The sequence below is a fragment of the Narcine bancroftii genome, chromosome 3, assembly GCF_036971445.1.
Source record: "Narcine bancroftii isolate sNarBan1 chromosome 3, sNarBan1.hap1, whole genome shotgun sequence".
NCBI classification, from domain to species: Eukaryota; Metazoa; Chordata; class Chondrichthyes; order Torpediniformes; family Narcinidae; genus Narcine; species Narcine bancroftii.
The window spans coordinates 24895457-24916049 of NC_091471.1; the positions used below are offsets into that span (position 1 = coordinate 24895457).

The 20593-nt window shown below is 39.7% G+C and overlaps 1 protein-coding gene across 8 annotated transcripts in view; it reads left to right on the forward strand.

Moving 5' to 3' along the window:
- Positions 1-20593, forward strand: part of ptpra (protein tyrosine phosphatase receptor type A) — a 351147-nt gene that overhangs the window by 175499 nt on the left and 155055 nt on the right. For 7 of the 8 annotated variants that reach the window (XM_069923586.1, XM_069923588.1, XM_069923585.1 and 4 more), the window contains 2 exons: positions 106-126; positions 10305-10331. In XM_069923586.1, the coding sequence (XP_069779687.1) occupies positions 106-126; positions 10305-10331 (48 nt within the window). The remainder of the gene's footprint in view (positions 1-105; positions 127-10304; positions 10332-20593) is intronic. The other variant, XM_069923583.1, reaches the window with a different exon arrangement.

Consider the following 20593-nt stretch of genomic DNA (forward strand, 5'->3'; position numbering starts at 1 on the left):
TGAAGAGCAACTGGCTAAAACAAAAACACTAAACATGTTTTAAATTTGAATTAAAGTTGTTTTTTTACTTTTAAATATGTTGTAATGCCTTTTTTTTCCTTACAGGTGGAACAACAGCTGGTCCAGGTAAGAGTTAAAATCTCAGCAGCATAATTTCTACCCTTGCTACTTCATGTGAGCTATTTAAGGATATTTCAGTTTTACATTGCATGACCTCCATATTTCACAGAAGTTTTTTCAACATTATCGGTTTTATCACCAAGCTTCAAGACTCAGTAATGTAATTCTGTTGGTACCAACACCCCATTAGCACTCAAATCGATATTTAATTATCTGGCAAGGCCAGCATTTATTGCTTTTTACCAATGGTCCTTGAAGGTGGTGGTCATTTTATGACCTTCAAATCCTGCTTTTTTTTGTTGTTATTATTGATAAGGGAGTAACCCAATTTGGGTATATTGACATGGAAGGAATAGGAATATATTTTCTTATTAGGACATTGCATGCCTTGGAACCTGAATATTCTTATTCATCTATAGTCTTTTTTAGATAAATTCATTAGTTTGGAAGGTATTTTTGAAGTTCCCTTAATGAGTATTTGCAACATATTTTGTTGACACTATGGCTAAGATACACTTTGATGGCAATGAATATTTCTAGTTTTGTCCTGGATGGTGTCACACTTGTGTACATTTGGAACTACGTTTATCCAGGCAGGTTCTGAGATCCTGCCAATTTTCTAACTCATGTTTTTTACACAGCTTTTGCGGGATTTTTTCATTATGAAGAGCCTGCAATATGGCGGCATTGGTCGTTTGCATTGAAACCAACAAAGCCATCGTTTTTCCGGGTCACTGCATCTTTTTACACAGCAAGCCAGTATTCTGTTTTTTCAAACAATAATCGTGGCTTTTATTAGCAGAAACTCATGGTACAATAATGAAAGACAATAGATGCATATAAAGTTATACCCAAGGGGAATGTCCTTAACAGTAGAGATAATGCACAGCCGATGTTAGTACAGCAAGGCTCGCCAGAGGGGAGACAGGCAGCTTGGCAGACATTCACCACACTTCTAAGTCTCTTTTAATCCTTACAATTGTAGCTGCCTCTACAGCTTCTTCTGGCATCTCATTCCATAAACTCACCACTGTCCAAATGAAGAAAGGTTGCCCCTCAGTTTGCCTTTAAATCCAATATCATTAAATACAACCATCATTAAATACAACCATCACCCTGACCATGTTCCCTTTTTGCTGCTGCTGTAAGGAAATGGGTACAGAAGGATGGTCCAGCCCCTCTCAGATCAAGAACAGTTATTTCTAAATAGCTATCAGGCTCTTGAACCTCTCTAACCATAACCATCCTAACCTTAACACTACAAGACCATCAGATACCTGTCTGCACTACTGCTTCCACACATTGTTTGTAGCATCAGCCAACTGTAAACATTGATTTCTCTTCCTTTCTTTTTTTTAAATTTTATTTTTCACACTATGAGCCATATTAACCAAAATACACACAAACATTTCCCTCTTGAATATACAGAGTGTCATTTTTCCCCCCTCTCTTCCCTCCCTCTTTCCCACCCCCCTCCAAACACATTAAACATTCAACTTATACAAATAAATAAACCCATTAAACAATGTCATCACACAATGAAAATAAACAAGAAAATTGTGTCATCTACTTTTACACACTGGGTCAGTTCATTTCGTCTTCTTCTCATTCTATCATTTTAGGGGGTGGAGGTCTGGAGTAGGCCTTCTCTGTTGTGTTCCATGTACGGTTCCCAAAGTTGTTCGAATACTAAGACTTTATTTTTTAAATTATATGTTATTTTTTCCAATGGAATACATTTATTCATTTCCATGTACCATTGCTATACTCTCAGGCTCTCTTCTGATTTCCAAGTTGACATTATACATTTTTTTGCTACAGTTAAGACTATCATAATAAATCTTTTTTGTGCTTCATCCAGTTTGAGGCCTAATTCTTTACTTCTTATATTACTTAGAAGAAAGATCTCTGGATTTTTTGCTATGTTGCTTTTTGTGATTTTATTTAATACCTGGTTTAGATCTTCCCAAAATGTTTCCATTTTCTCACATGCCCAAATTGCATGTACTGTTGTTCCCATTTCCTTCTTACAGCAAAAACATCTTTCTGATACTGTTGGGTCCCATTTATTTAACTTTTGGGGCGTGATATATAGCCTGTGTAACCAACTGTATCGTGCGTAACCTCGTGTTTATTGTATTTCTCATAGTTCCAGAGCATAGCTTTTCCCATATTTCATTTTTTATCTTTATGTTTAGATGTTGTTAGCAGGCCAGTATTCCGCGAACAAAAGCGTCGGCGGCTTCATCTAGTGTCTTGTATAACATATCGTATTTAACAACATGTTAGACTCACTTGTTTTTCCCAAAAAATGATTCAAAAATATTCCCCGGTCTTGTATGCCAGGTTGAAATTAGGGTTATAATTGGTGAGTAATGTCACCAGTAATGCTATCGGTCCCCACTCTGGACAATGTTGTGTTGAAAAAGTGTCAGATCTGTGAGAGACAAGTCTAGACACAAGGGTTTGCTATCAAACATTTCTTTTATTAACACAACGATTAATGAAAGAGCGTGGGAAAATCAAAGCAGGAATAAAACATATATGCGCACATTGTATATAAGAGCGTGGGAAAGACCACGCACAATTTTATAAGACATGCGCACAATGCATAAATGAGAGCAGGAAAATACACGCACAATTTAATAAAACATACACACACAATGTGTAAAGGAGCAATGGAAAATACACAGACAATTTAATAAAATATGTGCCCGCAATTTATAAAAGAGTGTGGAAAAATTTATGGCAAGTATTGATCTATAGAAGTGGATTTCAAACTATTGCTTTCCTCTCACATACCACCTTAAGTAATCCCTTACTAATCACTGCTACCTATCATTGGGCGCTGGTGGCGACTGTCGGTGGGGGAGCTGGGTAGTTGGCTTCAGATTGTTCAAACTGAGGACAAACCCACAGACCAGCTTGCTCACAATCTGGCAGATCTAGTGTTAGGATTCATGTTAATGTTTGTGTTAGTGTTAGGGTTAGGCTTAGCGGCCCACAGTAACAGAAAGCAGGCAGCGGACCGCCAGGACTGAGGAGGACAGTGGGCCGCAGGGGAGAGCAGGCAGTGGACCTCAGGGACAGTGCGTTACAGCAGGCTGCGGGAGAGGAAAGCAGCACTAAAAGAATTACAGTACACAATGTACTAAGAAACTTAGTACACAATGCACATCATGACCCAAGTTGGTCCCGAATGCCTGAAATGTAAATTATTAGGGGACTAGACAAAAAAAAATACAGGACTGGAATGGCACCCCAATTCCAGGTCTGTGCTTTTTTACACAGCACATGTTCCGGGGAAAATGGGTCTAACTTGATTGTCGATTTTAGTTTGGAGGTGAGATATTTGAGCTTCTGACCTCTTTCCCTCACATTAATGTGTCTGCTCATTCTTTTTCTCATCAATGATGTCCTCCCAAGATGTTGACAACTCTGCATGGTTAGTCACATTGTTGAATATTCCAGGCAGACTGTTGGAGATATTGCGAGTGGTAGAATTGATCATTGTCTGTTATTGTGTGATGCAATTGTTACTTGTTGCTTTTTAGTCCTGTATGAATGCAAGACATGCTGCATGCAGACAAGTTGTATGAGCAACATGGGAGGAAAGAGGGATAAAGTGAGGGAATTAGGCCAAGATTTAAAAGTAGGACCTCAAGGATTGTAACCTTAAGATTACTTTTTGTGCTGCATGCTATCAAAAGTAAAAGTGGGAGGATAGGACAGATGAATTTAACTGATGTAATAGGGAAAGATGTACAGTTGCTTAATATTTTATCCGAAAACTTTTGGAAACTAAACATTTTTTCGATGGATGTCATCTGCTCACCGAAGCTCGCAATTGGTGCCAAACATGATTCAACGCAACACACACAACTCACACTTGAATATCCTGTGTTGGTCCATATCAGTAATTAGTCACACTTTATAAATGTCAGTGGGGGAAAAAAAGAGTCCAGCACCTCCAATTCACCATTTATCGACGCTTGATCAACGTCAGGCGCCTCTGCTACTCAGACTTTGAAGACTGAAAATGTCAAAAAGAGCTGTAGAGTCCTTTGTGGATGGCAGTGAGAAGCAGAAAAGGAAGCATCTGTCATTATTGTTAGTGCAGAATGTAGAGTTATTGCAGAAGCTTGATCGTATTGTATCTATGTGGCATCTTACTGAAGATTATGGTGTGGGAACTAGAAGCAGAAAGATAAGTTGTTGAAGTTTTACAGTGAAAGAAATGAACAGAGACGAATGAAAAATAGGAAAACATTGGATATGGCAAAAACTTAGATACTGACCATGTGCTGATTGAGTGGGTTTGACAACAAAGTGAACATATGGCTCTGACTGGTTTGATTGTCATGAAACAAGCTAGACAATTCCATGAACCTTGTAGGCGAGGGTGAATATTTATAAGGTTGGCTGCAAATATCTGAAAATCTGTGGTGAGAAAACTTCTGCTGATTGATGCAGCTGAACGTTACATTGGTGAATTTGCCAAGAAAGAAGTAATTGTGAACTCGGGTGAAAAAATGTTCATAGATGATCTGGCTAAATGTGTGATTAGTTCATTGGTGGCATGGAACAATGTGGATTTAGCAGTGAGCATGAGATTATGGCAGTTTATTCAATTAAAGAGAGACTGCTTAGACAGAAACTTCTTTTAATGAAATAGTTGACACTGGAAGAAGTCTTTAAAAAGATTCCAACCGGAAGACGATGATCACCGTAACAACGATGTCGACATTGCTGTAATGTGGTTTTACTGCATATACAGTATATTTTCAGGTGTTAGTTTGAGCCAGTTAATGTTTGAAGTTGTCTTACTTAAAAATAAAAAGTATGCTAGCGATTTTATGGTCTATCTTTATCTCACCCCCCCCCCCCCCCCCACTCCCTGTACAGTGCCGTTGCAAGCCCCGCCTCCCCCTCCAGCTCTGCTGCAACCCTCCCACCAAGAGGTCCTTCTAGTTGGAGTGTGTCTTTGTTTTATGCATATTGGAAACGGCGCAGTTACTTAAAAGTACCGCTGTTATTATTAGTCTATTATCTGAAAAATTCCAAATTCAGAAAAGAGTCTGGACCCAATGATTTTGGATAAAAGATTAAGCACCTGTACTTGGATCATTGAGTTTGATTCTGGGGTGGAACACAGGGTGGTTGGTAGTTACAGATGTATTTACTTTAATGCAAGAATCCTGACAGTTAAGGCAACTCGAATCAGTACCAGTGTATGACCCCAGAGGGCCCCAAAACCCAGCAGCAATAGAAATTCACCAAGACAAATGGTTACTTAAACAAAAATTGCTTCTAATTATCTTTAAACATGAAAACAGGATCAGACTATTAACTTGTACTATTAACTTACTTAACTTCACCCTCTTCTAATTGTAAGCTGACATATATGTAATGTATGTGTGAGTTCAGAAAAGTTATTTGATTCACAGTTTAATCTCACTTCTCACTCCTCCAAGTTCACTGGTTGCAGGCAATTCTTATACTGTGCACAGAATTTAACATTTATACATTTCACCAAGCCTTCGTGCTTGAAAAATAAATGGTTACTGCTCAGGAAGGTTCTTGTCGGTTTTCAGTGAGAAATTTGTTGCTCGTTGGACACCCACAACTGATTCCTTCAGATCAGCCACTTCGGTGTCTTGCTGAAGAAACTTGCGCCATCAGGGTTTTCCAGATGATAACCTCTTTCTTTCAGGTCACCACATAGTTCCTTTTTGTTTTCCTTATTTCAAGTGAAACATTGTGCAGCCAGTCCTCACTTCTTGTATGGACCACAAGGGCTTTGACAACCCGTCTTCAATAGCTTGCCACAAGCTTGAGAGCTTGTCGTGTTCTAGTCCCAGGTCCTGCTGCTGATCTGTAGAACTGAATTTTCTCTCTCTCTCACTCTCAGAGGAAACCACATGACCCTCTTAGAATAGCCAACTGCACTCAGACAAGACTGCGGCTCAGGACCTAATCTTCCGAGTCCTTTCATCTGTTGCTTTGGAGAACAATAATCTATTACTCCACAACATGTCCAATTGACACCTACTTGTGAAGTTCTTATAGGCTTCAAAGTTATAGGCTTCAGAGCCTGAATTGTCTGGCTTGAAATCTGTTTTGAAGTGTTTGTATGTGACCTACACAAAAAAACCTGCCACAATTTATCTCCTTTAAAACATACCTGTATACAGTATAAAATTTAACAAAATCTCTCACACCAGAGACATGGATAGTGCAAAAATGTAGGTGAGGCATGGATAGGACTGGTGGTTCAATGGCAGATTACGGATGCCATTGCTGTGACAGAGGTGAAGATAAGAGTGGAGAGGGAGTTGAGGCTTTGATTGGGGAGAACGTCATTGCAGAACTTGGGGGTTGTCTTCTGCTGGATAGTTAGAAATAAGGGTGATTATTTTGATGGGTTTGCACTATCAGGCCCACATCTCCACTCCCACAATTAGGAGGAATAAATGGATCAAATATCTGGAGAGATCAGATGCTTGCAAGAATAATGGGTGTAATGGTGGATGATTTTTAACAACTCTAATATTGAATGGGATTGTATAGTGCCTGGAGCTTGGATGGGGCAGAATTTGTTTACATATTTTACATAGTTTTCTCAAGCACTATGTGGATGGCCCTACTGGAGAGGTGGCAATACAGGATCTCCTACTGGGAAATGAGGCAGGGCAAGTGATAAACGTGTCAATCAGGGAGCACTTATTTTCCAATGATTGCGCAATATTCAATCACTCAAAGTTAATTCTATCATCATAGTTTATTAAAACAGCACCGAAGCTGACAGGAGATTCCACGGCAGTGAATAAGACCACAAGATGTTGGAACCGTTTAGGCCATTTGGTCCACCGAGACTGCCATTTGTTGTGCCATAGACCTGCTACTACCCTACTCAGAAAGGCCATTCCCCCTTCCCCCTAAGTATCCAAAATAATAAACGTAACAGAGGAATCAGCACAGAGGAATCCTGCATTCTCTGCCTGCCTCCAATACCTTATCCAATAGTCACCCACCTACCTGCTGCTGAGACCTTGGGTATGACCACCTCACTGAAGCTTCTATTTGTGATTCTCTCATCATCCTTGCCTATGAGCGTGTCCAACTACAATTCCAGCCAAGAGCTGCAGCTGGATGTATCCTGCAGCTATGGACACCAGGGATGGTGGTTTCCCTGATTTCCTACATCCTGCAGGAGGAGCATATAACTGCCTTAAATGCCATCTGAAAAGCAGAAAGACCACAGACAAAATTTAAAAATCTACCGTAGTCTTCAATTGAAGTTTCTTGAGCCAAGGCCTCAGAATGGCCTGCTCCTAAATGGCAATTCTGCCATGGTTCAACACTTGTTATTATCTTACCAGGATCTGCTTGCTAGTCCTTCATTTGGGAATAATTCAGAAGCAGTGATCACAATATAAAGAATTTCAAGTTAATTAAGGCAAGGAATAAGGTTACACCTCAAGCTAAAGTCCTAAATTGATGGCAGGCTTATCTTGGTAGATTCTTGTGGCTAAAATAACATCTGATGTGAGTTTTTTTTAAAAAAAAACCCAGAATTTGCAAGAGTTAAGGAACAAAGATGGCAAGATTAGGGAAATACAGATAATAAAGATTATTGGAGCCCTGATAAAGGGTTCAGACCCGAAACATTGACTAACCATTTCTACCCATGGATGCCGTCTGGCCTATTGAGTTCTTTCAGCAATTCTTTGTCCACTCAAGATTTCAGAATCTGCAGCTTGTGTACTTCTCAAAGATTATTGGAGAAAAAGGAAGCATATGGCATGTAGAGGTAACTACAGTCGAGTAAATCCCTGACAAAATATTAAAGATGTCTGATATTAAGAGAGCAAAAATAAAAAGAAATATCCTGACAGGTAAAATTAGGAAGAGTCTTAAGTCATTTCAAGTATATTCAATACAGGATGATAGGAAAAATGTGGGTCCCCTGAAGGACCAAAGGAGTAAGCTATGTGAAGAACCATGTCATGTGAACAATGTCATAAATACATCCTTCTTGTCTGAATTCAAGGACATGGAGGGGAATGAGATAAGGAAGAGAGAGATATGTTGATTGGAACATGTGAAGATGATGTCTTGGAATCCCTAAAGGTGGATAAATTCCCAAGGTCAGATGAGACCAAACCAAGGATGTTCTTGGAAACAAAGGAAGAGATTCCTGGAACCTTGATAGTTTTTAACATCTTCATTTTGAGCCTCAGACTAAGTACCAGAAGACTGGACAATAATGAATGTTGTTCCCTTGTTTAAAAAGAGCACTGTGGTAAACCAGGTAACCAGATGTTGGTGATACCTTCTCCAGTAAAACTTTTGCAATAACATTTGGAAAGGTGGGGACAGATTGGAATGGTCAGTATTGTTTTATCCTTTCTAATATGATTTTTTTTTTAAAAAAAAGGTAACAAAGGATTGATGAAGGCAAGGCATTAGATGTTCTCAATGTGAAGTTTAACAAAGCATTTGACAAATCCCACATGTTAGACTGATCCTGAAGGTTAAACACTTTGCTTAATAAGATCCACAATTGTCTTGTTAATAGGCAGAGGGTAGTGGTGGAAGGTTTTTTTTAACCATATAACCACTTACAGCACGGAAACAGGCCATGTCGACCCTTCAAGTCACTTGAACAACTCCACTAGCTCCTCCGCAAACTCCTGAGGAAGTAGAGGCTTTCTTCATGATGCCATTGGTGTGTTGGTTCCAGGAACATATGTGGAAAAAGAAAATGATCCCCTCAGTACTGGTCAGCTGGACCTCTGCAACAGGATCCTTGCTCATCAGAAGATAACAGTCATGTCTTTTTTTTTAATTTTAAAATTTTTTAATTAAAATCAATATTTTAACCATGTCATGTTTAAAATAGCCAATATATAACTGCACCATTCAGGCTATTATGATTTACACAATGGAGTAAAGTTGTTTTTCTTTTCTAACTGTGCCAACGTGATGCCGTTGTTCTCATCTTGTTTGCTCAATATGAATAGTCTGTCATTACAGTTTGTTATCTCAATAATGCACAAATGGCTGGCTTCAGATATCCTTTTGTACCATTATACAATAGAAATTCTGTATTGTGTGAAATCGAATGGCATTGGCCTCTGAAACATAGCAGAGGTTTGTTGAATAGGGTTGACAGTTTGTGATTCGCACTACATAATAAGGATCTGCTGTAGAACCTTGACAGGATAAGTTTTTGTTGCGAGGCAAGAGTTTAAAAGGGGATTTAAGGAGTACATTTTTAGCACATTTTCGAGTGGTTGATCTCTGAAACGTGGTGCCAAATGTGCTGTAATCCGATATAATTACTATGTTTAAGAGACATTTGCATAATAAAGGCAAATCTGATCCTGTTGTGGGCAAATAGATTAGTGTAGATGTTTTTTTAAAATCAAAAAGTCAGCTGAAGTTGGTGGGCTGAAGGGTCTATTTCTGGGCATTTTGACTGAACTATGATAACTTCATTCTTTGAGCATGGTGCAGTCATTGAACACTCCTACAATTGGTTATGGTTTGTAATTTTAGACTGGATACTTCTGGAGTCCTAATAGTATATATATGCTTAAGATAAATGCAGATTAATTTTTGTGTTTAGTCTAAAAGCTAGGGAGCAATTATGAGAATTGTAAATGTTTACAAGAGTGTATCGCATGTTTGCAAGGGAAGTTCTTGCAACTTTAACTTGTACTCTTTTGCAGTTTACTGGTGAATAATATTGATCTTTGAGACTACCCTGTTGCATGGTATTGATTACATCTTGCTAATAGGAAATAGAAGCAAGAGAGTAAGCCATGCAATCTTTTCTGTCTCTTTTGCAATTTCAATAAGATCATGGATGATCCTTCGTATATGTATTTTTTGATTCCTTTTTTACCTATAAATCTATTAATATCTTAAATATATTCAGAAATAGCTTGGGACAGTTTCTGTGGTGTAATCCATAATCTTTCTATAAACAAATCTTCAAACAAAAGAAGCTGTGTGCAATAACAATATTTCATCTAATTTTCATGAAATTGTTCTCGATTGTAGGGAATACCCATATTCCCAAAGGGTGTGATGTCAGGCTTGCATTCTATGATCATCGCAATATATTGAATGTTGGTACCTCAGGCAATTATTAATTATGTACTATTGCTATGCAGGTGGATCTGATCCAGGGGGTGGAAAAGGTGAGTTTTGTATTCCTTGATGTGCTGTGTTGCGCCTTTTCATATTGTCTTTCTCCCACTGCTTAGATTGTTCCTTGCTTGGTATTGTGGTCTTGACCTTGTGTGGCACCATTGATGGATGTTTTGATGTGTCGTACCCAACAGAATGTTTCATTTGTTTCAGAAACGATTTTTGGAGGTCTGCATTTTTAAAAATATATTAGTCATAAATATCTCTTTAATCCAGCGATGTTGGGACCCAGAAAATGCCGGAAAACAGAAACTGACCCCTAAGGGAACACCCTATGTAAACAAATCAAAGGTAGAACAAAACTTAAAACAGGAAATAATACTGTGGGTTGGCACGGTTGGCGTAGCGGTTAGCGCAATGCCTTTACAGCGCAGATTTAAACGTGCCGAACCACGGGAGTTGCTGGACCATAGAACACCGGATAAGAGATGTCCAACCTGTAATTGGAAATTGTCCAATTCATCCAATAAATAAGTAACTTCTTCAATGGATTTGTTTCCACATTCATTTATTCACCTTGAGAGAATGCGATTAAAATGGTTACACCAATGGAGGATGGAAAAGTGGAACAAGAAAGATAAGCATCCCTTTGTGCTTGGACCATCATTTAAGTACTTGGTGGTGTTGCTGTCACAATATAAACCAATATAACTTGTGCATTGGATACCACATTAATTCTTCTGTAAAACTGACCATGGGTTGTTCAATCTTTATTTTTCCAAATGTGTTCAGGTGTTGAATTTAATTCTGACAAGACTGCATATTTTTGTTGCTCACCACTGATGATGTTGAACTGCTGCAGTCTTGAATTGTGAAGGTTTTAAAATAGATCAGATGAATCTAATAATTGCTGAAATAGAAAGGAATGGCTATTTATTTGCATTGCCATATTCTGGGATTAGAATCGAAGTATCCTTGATGGCAAAACAGTGTTATTTTTCAGGATTTGGACTCTTATCTTCCATGCTTTGGTGATGTATGTACTCTTCTGGATACTTACATTTTGTGAGAGTTTCTGTTTCCATTATCCCCTCCACAAGGAATGCATTGAAAACTCTGGATGAAAACATTTCATCCCAGACTCCCTCTCAAACTTGCACCCCTTATCTTAAACCAATGGCCTCTAATTTTAGATATTTTTGCTATTGCAAAAGTTTCTTAATATTTAACATATAGTGCCCTCTATATTGCCCCTGTGCTCCACAGTTTTAAATGTGTAATCAAACAATTCACACGTGATTAATGTTACATTCCAGATTTTTTTTAAAGGGTATTTGAATACATTTTGGTTTGACCGTTTAGAAATTAAAGGATTTTTTTTTATTCATAGTCTACTCATTTCAGGGCACCATAATATTTGGGACATAGCAATAGTGTGTATATTAGTCATGTTTAGTACTTTGTTGCGTATCCCTTGCATGCAATGACTGCTTGAAGTCTGTGATCACAGATATCACTCGGTGCTGAGTATCTTCTCTACTGCAGCTATTTTCAGCTCCTGCTTGTTTTGGGGGATTGTCCCCTTAAGTCTTCTCTTCAGCAAATTAAGGCATGCTCAATTGGATTTAGATCAGGTGACTGACTTGGCCATTCAAGAAGTTTCAGTTTTTAGCTTTGAAAAACTCCTTTGTTGCTTTAGCAATATATTTGGGATCATCGTCTTGCTGTAGGATGAAGCGCCATTCAATGAGTTAGGAGTATATTTGGGATTATTGTCTTGCTGTAGGATGAAGCGCCATTCAATGAGTTTGGAGGCATTTGCTCAAACTTGAGCAGATATGATGTTTCTGTTGTGATGATGTAATGGGGGGTGGGTGTATTATACTGACTGCTTGCTGTTGGCTATGGCTGTACAGATACTGCACCCTGCTGGTATAACAGATGGAGCTGCTTTCCCACTGGCTAGTTTAGTGGTGGTTATAGTCTGTTAATAAAAGCCCAGTATTAGTATAACACTTGTCTGGTCCATGTCTATGGCATATAACTTTTATTAACAGACTACTGTGCACGAGAGTCATCGCCTACCTCATGCTGTGAGTTGAAAAGTTAGAAGAAGAAGCGCTCAATCATGGTTATTTCCCTAAAACCTGGAAGGAAGAAAGAGAGAGAGAGAGAGAGAGAGAGAGAGATCACCACTGGCTCCAGTGTTTTGAAGCGTACATGTGAGTGAACAACGTTGTGCAAGACGCAGAGAAAATGGACTATCTTGTGGCTCTCCTCGGAGAAGTACCCTACTCCATGGTTAGGGAGACAGCTGTCTCCCAGAATGCACTGAATCTCCTCTGAACCTATTATGATCTGCCACAAAACACTTTGTTTGCAAGACATCAGCTTCACACTCGAAACAACGCCAGAGAGAGCGAAGATGCTTTCGCGCACACTAAAAGGGCTGTTCAGAGCCTGTGTATGCGCTGCTGTCACGGCCGAAGCCCACCAAGAATCTTTGATATTGGACGCGTTCATAAGCAGATTGGAGTCGTCGTACATCAGGCAACGTTTACTGGAGACCCCGGGCCTGACCTTTAATGCTGCTCAACAACAAGCGAAGATGCTTAAGTCTGCACTACAAAGTGCTAAAGCCCTTGAGAAAGAAAGAGGTGCTGAAGCGGCACCCCCAAGACCCACCCGCAACGATGATCCGCTGCTGACCGCCACTAAACATAAGATGCTACTTCTGCGGTTTGGTGCTGCATGTTCGGTCTCAGTGCTCCACGCGGCAAGCCAATTGTGCCAACTGCGGAAAGCGAGGGCACTGGGTCAGAGCCTACCGTGCACGAGAGTCATCGCCTAGCTCACACTGTGAGTTGAAAAGTGAGAAGAAGCGCTCAACTGCTACTAATAACTAGGGACGCTGCCACAACACTGCTCTTCTCCCTCTTCTCCTTCTACTTCTTCTGAAATCCTAAGTGGAACTGCCAGCAACTCCGACAGATCATTGGCGCGGGGAGACACTATTTTAGCGTTCATGACGATTAAGCAAGATGGACCCCATGACCTGAAGCATTCCACGATGAAGGTAGAGGTAAACGGGGAGCCAATTGACTGCTCGATTCGGGCAGTACTGACAGCTATACTCACCCTATGACTGCTAACGCATTGAATCTTGTATCCGTCTGAGCACAAAATTTCTATGGCTTGTTCTGGACTAAAACAAGACATTACAAGTTGCTGTAAAATGAACCTGAAGGTACAGGGAAATGAATATACAGATTTCAAATTGCACATGCTCCCCGATCTATGTACTCCGATACTTTTAGGATTAGATTTCCAATGCCAAATGAAAAGTATCATATTGGCATTTCATGGCCCATTACCATTGATTACGGTACCTCAAGAAGCTGTTTGCGGGTTATCAATTCTAAAGATTAAACCTCCACGCCTTTTTACCAATCTAAACCCGGATTGTAAGCCTATAGCTACAAAGAGTAGGCGCAATAGCAAAGAGGACAGGCTATTTATTAAGAACGAGGTTAGATGTTTATTAAAAGAAAAAATCATCGAACCTAGTACGTCCTTGTCGCGCACAAGTTGTAGTCGACAAAAATGGCGCAAAACCTAGAATGGTTGTGGTCTACAGCCAAGCCATAAACAGGTTTACGCAAGTAGATGCTTATCCCCTGCCTCGTATCTCAGACATGGTAAACCAGATTGCACAATACAAAATATATTTCACAATTGATCTGAAATCAGCTTATCATTAGGTGCCTATTCACAAAGATGAAAAGCAGTTTACCACTTTTGAGACAGATGGCAAACTTTTTCAGTTTAAAAGAGTCCCTTTTGGAGTTACCAACAGTGCATATGTTTTCCAAAGGGAGATGGATAAGCTAGTAGATGCTCATAACTTGCAAGCCACCTACCCTTATCTGGACAATGTCACTATATGTGGTAAGAACTTAAATGATCACGATCAGAACTTACAAAAATTTCTCTAGGTGGCCAAGCATCTGCACTTAACCCTTAACAACAATGTGTGTATACTGCACTAAACACCTGGCTATACTAGGCTACGTAGTGAGTAAAGGGGAGATCAGCCCTGATCCAGGGAGAATGAGACCACTCATGCAGCTACCCCCACCTATGACACAAAATTCCCTCAAGCGTTGCCTGAGATTTTTCTCCTCTTACACTCATTGGGTGCCCAACTATACAAATAAAGCGCAGCCATAATTTAAAATTACTGGTTTTCCCCTGTCTGAAGAAGCCCTCCGTGCTTTTGAAAACATTAAACAGGATATAGCCAAGGAAAAAATGTCAGCTATTGATTTATCATTCCAAATGGAATCTGATGCGTCAGATTGGGTCTTAGCAGCTACGCTAAATCAAGCTGGTAGACCAGTAGCCATTTTCTCTCAGACATTACACAGGCCGGAGGTCAGGCAATCCTCTATCAAAAAGGAAGCACGAGCTATTGTAGAATCCACTTTTTAGCTGGAAGGAAATTCACTTTGCTGACTGATCAAAAATTGAAGAGCAACATTAAAAACTATAAGATCATGCGTTGGCGAATTGAGCTTTCTACTTATGATTACAGTATTCTCTATCGCCCAAGAAAATTAAATGACCCTCCAGACGCGCTTTCTCACATGACCTGTACAAGTCTGCAGCTAGACCGTTTGAAATACCTTCATGATGAATTATGTCATCCAGGAATCACTAGATTTTATCATTATGTGAAGTCCCTCAATTTGCCGTACTCACTAGAAGGCATCAAGAAACTATCTAACGAGTGTCCTATCTGGTGGAGTGTAAACCACGCTATTATAAACCTTCCGCTTCCTCATTGATTAAAGCGTCCAGACCATTTGAATGCCTCAGTGTGGATTTTAAAGGACCACTAACCTCAAATAATAAGAATTCCTATTTCCTTAACATCATTGATGAATTCTCTCATTTCCCCTTCGCTATACCATGTGCTGTCATTTGTGCGAGTTCTGTTATTAAATGTCTTGATATGCTAATCCGCATTATGCTCATGTTATTTTTCCTGATAGAAGAAAGGACATTGTTTCCCTTCGGGATCTAGCCTCGCCTGGTCTGCTAGCCTTTCCACTGATCTGACTCCTTCTTTACCCTCCCCATCATGAGAAACACTAAGGAACAATATCCTCTTCAAGGGACTGTTCACTCACGCTCTCCACTTCCTTCCACACCTGGCGACAGAAGTCCTTCAGTTAGAGATAAGTCTCCTCCATCTGTGCCCTTGCGAAGATCAACATTTATCTCAAATCTTCCACAGAGACTCTGTGTGACCATTTCTAATTTTAGCCATGATTACAGTGAGTGGAGTCACCTTGTATTATCTCAGGCTCGCAGCGTTTTTTTTTGCTATGTATTCTCATTAATTTTGTTGGTAATCCTTGATCTTCCGTAATTTTTTTTTTTGCTTTATCTTTTACCATTATTGTATTTTATTAAAATTGGTTAATTTTGGGGGGGGAGGGGTGGTGAATGTAGGGTGTAATGTATTATACTGACTGCTTGCTCATGGCTATGGCTGTAGAGAAACTCCACCCTACTGGAATAACAGATGGGGATGCTATCCCACTGACCAGTTTAGTGGTGATTGTTCTTTCTTTCTTTGGCTTGGCTTCGCGGACGAAGATTTATGGAGAGGGTAAATGTCCACGTCAGCTGCAGGCTCGTTTGTGGCTGACAAGTCCGATGCGGGACAGGCAGATACGGTTGCAGCGGTTGCATGGGAAAATTGGTTGGTTGGGGTTGGGTGTTGGGTTTTTCCTCCTTTGTCTTTTGTCAGTGAGGTGGGCTCTACAGTCTTCTTCAAAGGAGGTTGCTGCCCGCCGAACTGTGAGGCGCCAAGATGAATGGTTTGAGGCAATATCAGCCCACTGGCGGTGGTCAATGTGGCAGGCACCAAGAGATTTCTTTAGGCAGTCCTTGTACCTCTTCTTTGGTGCACCTCTGTCATGGTGGCCAGTGGAGAGCTCGCCATATAACACGATCTTGGGATGGGGATGGTCCTCCATTCTGGAGACGTGACCCACCGAGCGCAGCTGGATCTTCAGCAGCGTGGACTCGAAGCTGTCGGCCTCTGCCATCTCGAGTACTTCGATGTTAGGGATGAAGGCGCTCCAATGAATGTTGAGGATGGAGCGGAGACAACGCTGGTGGAAGCGTTCTAGGAGCCGTAGGTGATGCCGGTAGAGGACCCATAATTCGGAGCCGACCAGGAGTGTGGGTATGACAACGGCTCTGTATACGCTTATCTTTGTGAGGTTTTTCAGTTGGTTGTTTTTCCAGACTCTTTTGTGTAGTCTTCCAAAGGCGCTATTTGCCTTGGCGAGTCTGTTGTCTATCTCGTTGTCGATCCTTGCATCTGATGAAATGTAGTCTTTTAATAAAAGCCCAGTGTTAGTATAACACTTGTCTGGTCCATGTCTTTGGTATATCACCTGTAAACCCCAAAATTAATGTTGCTACTGCCATCAGCAGTACCTGTGGCAGCCAGACCGTAACACCCCTACCACCATGTTTCACAGATGAGGTGGTACGCTTTGGATCTTGGACCTCCACACTTTGCTCTTGCCATCACTCTGATACAAGTTATTCTTGGTCTCATCTGTCAACAAGACCTTTTTCCAGAATTATGCAGGCTCTTTTAAATTCTTATTAGCAAATGTAATTCGGCCATTCTGTTTCTATGGCGAACTAGTGATTTGCATCTTGCATTGTAGCCTCTGCACTTCATTGACATGTCCACACCAGCCTCCTGAAGAGTGTTTCTCATCTATTGGACTGGCATTTGAGGTTTTTCTTCATTATGATGAGAATTCTTCTGTGGTCAGCAGTGCAGGTTATCTTTGGCCTACCAGTCCCTTTGTAATTACTGAGATTACCAGTACACTGTCTGTTCTTAATGATGTTTCAAGCTGTTGATTTTGGTAATCTTGAGGATTGGGTGATGTCACTTAATGATTTATTCTTGTTTTTCAACCGTATAAATGGCTTTTTTGACCTTTATTGGCACAGCTCTTGTATCATTTTGATACATGGCAACTACAGACTCCAAAGGTGATCAAAAGCTTAGAGGCAAGCCAAGCTCTCTTATACCTGCACCAATGAAGCAATTAAATGTATAATCGTATAAAATTCTGAAGGGGTTGGACAGGTTAGATGCAGGAAGGTTGTTCCCGATGTTGGGGAAGACCAGAACCAGGGGTCAGAGTTTAAGGATAAGGTTGGGTGGGTGGGGGGGGGGAGTCTTTTAGGACTGAGATGAGAAAAAATTTCTCTCAGTGAGTGGTGAATCTGTAGAATCCTTTGCCACAGGAAGTGGTTGAAGCCGGTTCCTTATCTGTATTTAAGAGGGAGTTAGATTTAGCCCTTGTGGCTAAGGGGATCAGGGGGTATAGGAAGAAGGCAGGTACAGGGTACTGAGTAGATTATTAACCATGATCAAAATGAATGGGAGTGTAGGCTTGAAGGGCCAAATGGCCTACTCCTACACCTATCTTCAATGTAAACATACCTGAGTAATAAAAAACACCTGTGAACCCAAATGTCCCAAACATTATGGTGCCCTGGATGTCTAAGAAGTGCTGTAATTTCTACATGGTCAAACCAAAATAACCTTGAATAAAATCTGGAATGTGCACTTTAATTGTTTGATTACAAATTTAAAACTGTGCAGCACAGACAAATAAGGGGAAAAAAAGGGTCTTTGTCCCAAACGTTATGGAGAGCACTGCAGAATAGTACAGCGTAGTACAGGCACCTCACTGACAAAAGGCAAAGGAGGAAAAACCCAACACCCAACCCCAACCCACCAATTTTCCCCTGCAGCCGCTGCAACCGTGTCTGCCTGTCCCGCATCGGACTTGTCAGCCACAAACGAGCCTGCAGCTGACGTGGACTTTTACCCCCTCCATAAATCTTCGTCCGCGAAGCCAAGCCAAAGAGTACAGGCACTTCAGTCCACGAAGTTGTGCCAACCTATGTAAACTTACTCCAATATAATCCTTCCCTACTGCACACTCAAAGTGCTCTATTCTTCTTGTGTCTATCCAGGAGTCTTCAGTTCCTTTATTGTACCAGCCTTCATCACCAGCCCTGGCAATGCATTCCAGACACCATTCCCTGTGTGAACCTAAACTTTGTCATTTCCCCTAAACTCTCTTCTGCTCATCTTAAAATATCCAATGAGGGAATTGATAGATGAAAGCTGCAGTTTATGGTTTGCAGTAGCTTTGGCAGGATCAGAGTAGTGATAGGGTGGTGATGTGAAAAAGATCTTGATTGATTTTCAGAGGGCAGCAGGAAGGATAAATGCTGATTGGCGTGCATAAGCAAGTTGTTGAATGTTGTTCATGGTCTCAGTCAAATTTAAGTAACAGATCTTGCATTTGTAATGCAGGCATGTTTTCACATGACTGGTCATGCTGTCCAAAGGTTGTGCATTCATAATGGACTTTCTTAAGTGAACCATTCTGATACACCAATTCACTTTAATGAGTGCCTCTTATATTCATTGGTTGTGTATTTTTTTTATATGATTTTTTTATTTTTCACACTGTGAACCATATCAACCAAAATATATACAAATGTTTCTCAATAAATATACATTTTCTCCCTTTCCCCCCCCCTTCCCACCCCCTTCGAAAACCAACAAATAATCAACATATACAATACAATAAAACTATTAAACAATATCATCACACAATGAAAATAAACAAGAAAAATGTGTCATCTACTTTTACACACTGGATCAAGTCATTTTGTCTTATCATTTTAGTGGTGGAAGTCCAAGGCAAACCCTCTTTGTTATGTTCCATGTATGGTTCCCAAATTAGTTCAAATAATGTGACTTTATTTTTTAAATTTGATGTTATTTTTTCCAATGGAATACATTTATTCATTTCCATGTACCATTGCTGTATTCTCAGGCTCGCTTCCATTTTCCAAGTTAACATTATACATTCTTTTGCTACTGCTAAGGCTATCGTAATCCATCTTTTTTGCACTTCATCGAATTTGTGGCCTAATTCCTTACTTCTTATATTACTTAGAAGAAAGATCTCTGGGTTTTTTGGTATGTTATTTTTTGTGATTTTATTTAATATCTGACTGATTTAGATCTTCCCAAGACATTTTCACTTTCTCACATGCCCAAATTGCATGTACTGTTGTTCCCATTTCCTTCTTACAGCGAAAACATCTATCTGATAATGTTGGATCCCATTCTTTTAACTTTTGAGGCGTGATAGATAACCTGTGTAACCAATTATACTGTATCATGCGTAACCTTGTGTTTATTATATTCTTCATAGTTCAAGAACATATTTTTCCCATGCTTCATTTTTATCTTTGTTTAAATCCTTTTCCCACTTTTGTTTAGGTTTATAGCTTATTTCATTATTTTCCTAATCTTGCAGCTTAATGTACATGTTCGTTATAAATCTTTTAATTATCATTGTGTCTGTAATCACATATTCAAAGCTGCTTCCTTCTGGTAATCTCAGAATTCCCAATCTATCCTTTAAATAAGCTTTCAATTGATGATATGCAAACACTGTACCATGAGTTATTCCATATTTGTACTTCAACTGTTCAAATGTTAATAAGTTATTTCCCAAAAAACAATTTTCTATTCTTTTGATTCCTTTTCTCTTCCATTCTCTAAAGGAAAGGTTATCTATTGTAAAAGGGATTAGTAGGTTTTATGTCAATAACAATTTTGGTATTTGGTAATTCATTTTTTTCCTTTCTAAGTGGATCTTCTTCCATATATTAAGTAAATGATGCAATACTGGCGAGCTTTTATATTGCACCAGCTTTTCATCCCAATTATAAAGTATATGTTCCGGTACCTTCTCCCCTATTTTATCTAGTTCTATCTTAGTCCAGTCTGGTTTTTCCCTTGTCTGCTAAAAATTTGATAAATACCTTAATTGTGCTGCTCTATAATAATTTTTAAAGTTTGGTAACTGCAAACCACCTTGGTTGTACCTCTCTGTTAATTTATCTAACGCTATCCTCGGTTTCCCCCCCTTTCCACAAGAATTTCCTTATTATTCTCTTTAGTTCATTAAATAATTTCTCTGTTAAGGGAATTGGCAACGATTGAAATAAGTATTGTATCCTTGGGAAGACATTCATTTTAATGCAATTTATCCTCCCTATCAACATAAGTGATAATTCTTTCCAATGTTCTAAGTTTTCCTGCAATTTCTTAATTAGTGGCTGATAATTTAGTTTGTACAGGTGGCTTAAGTTATTACCTAACCTAATACCT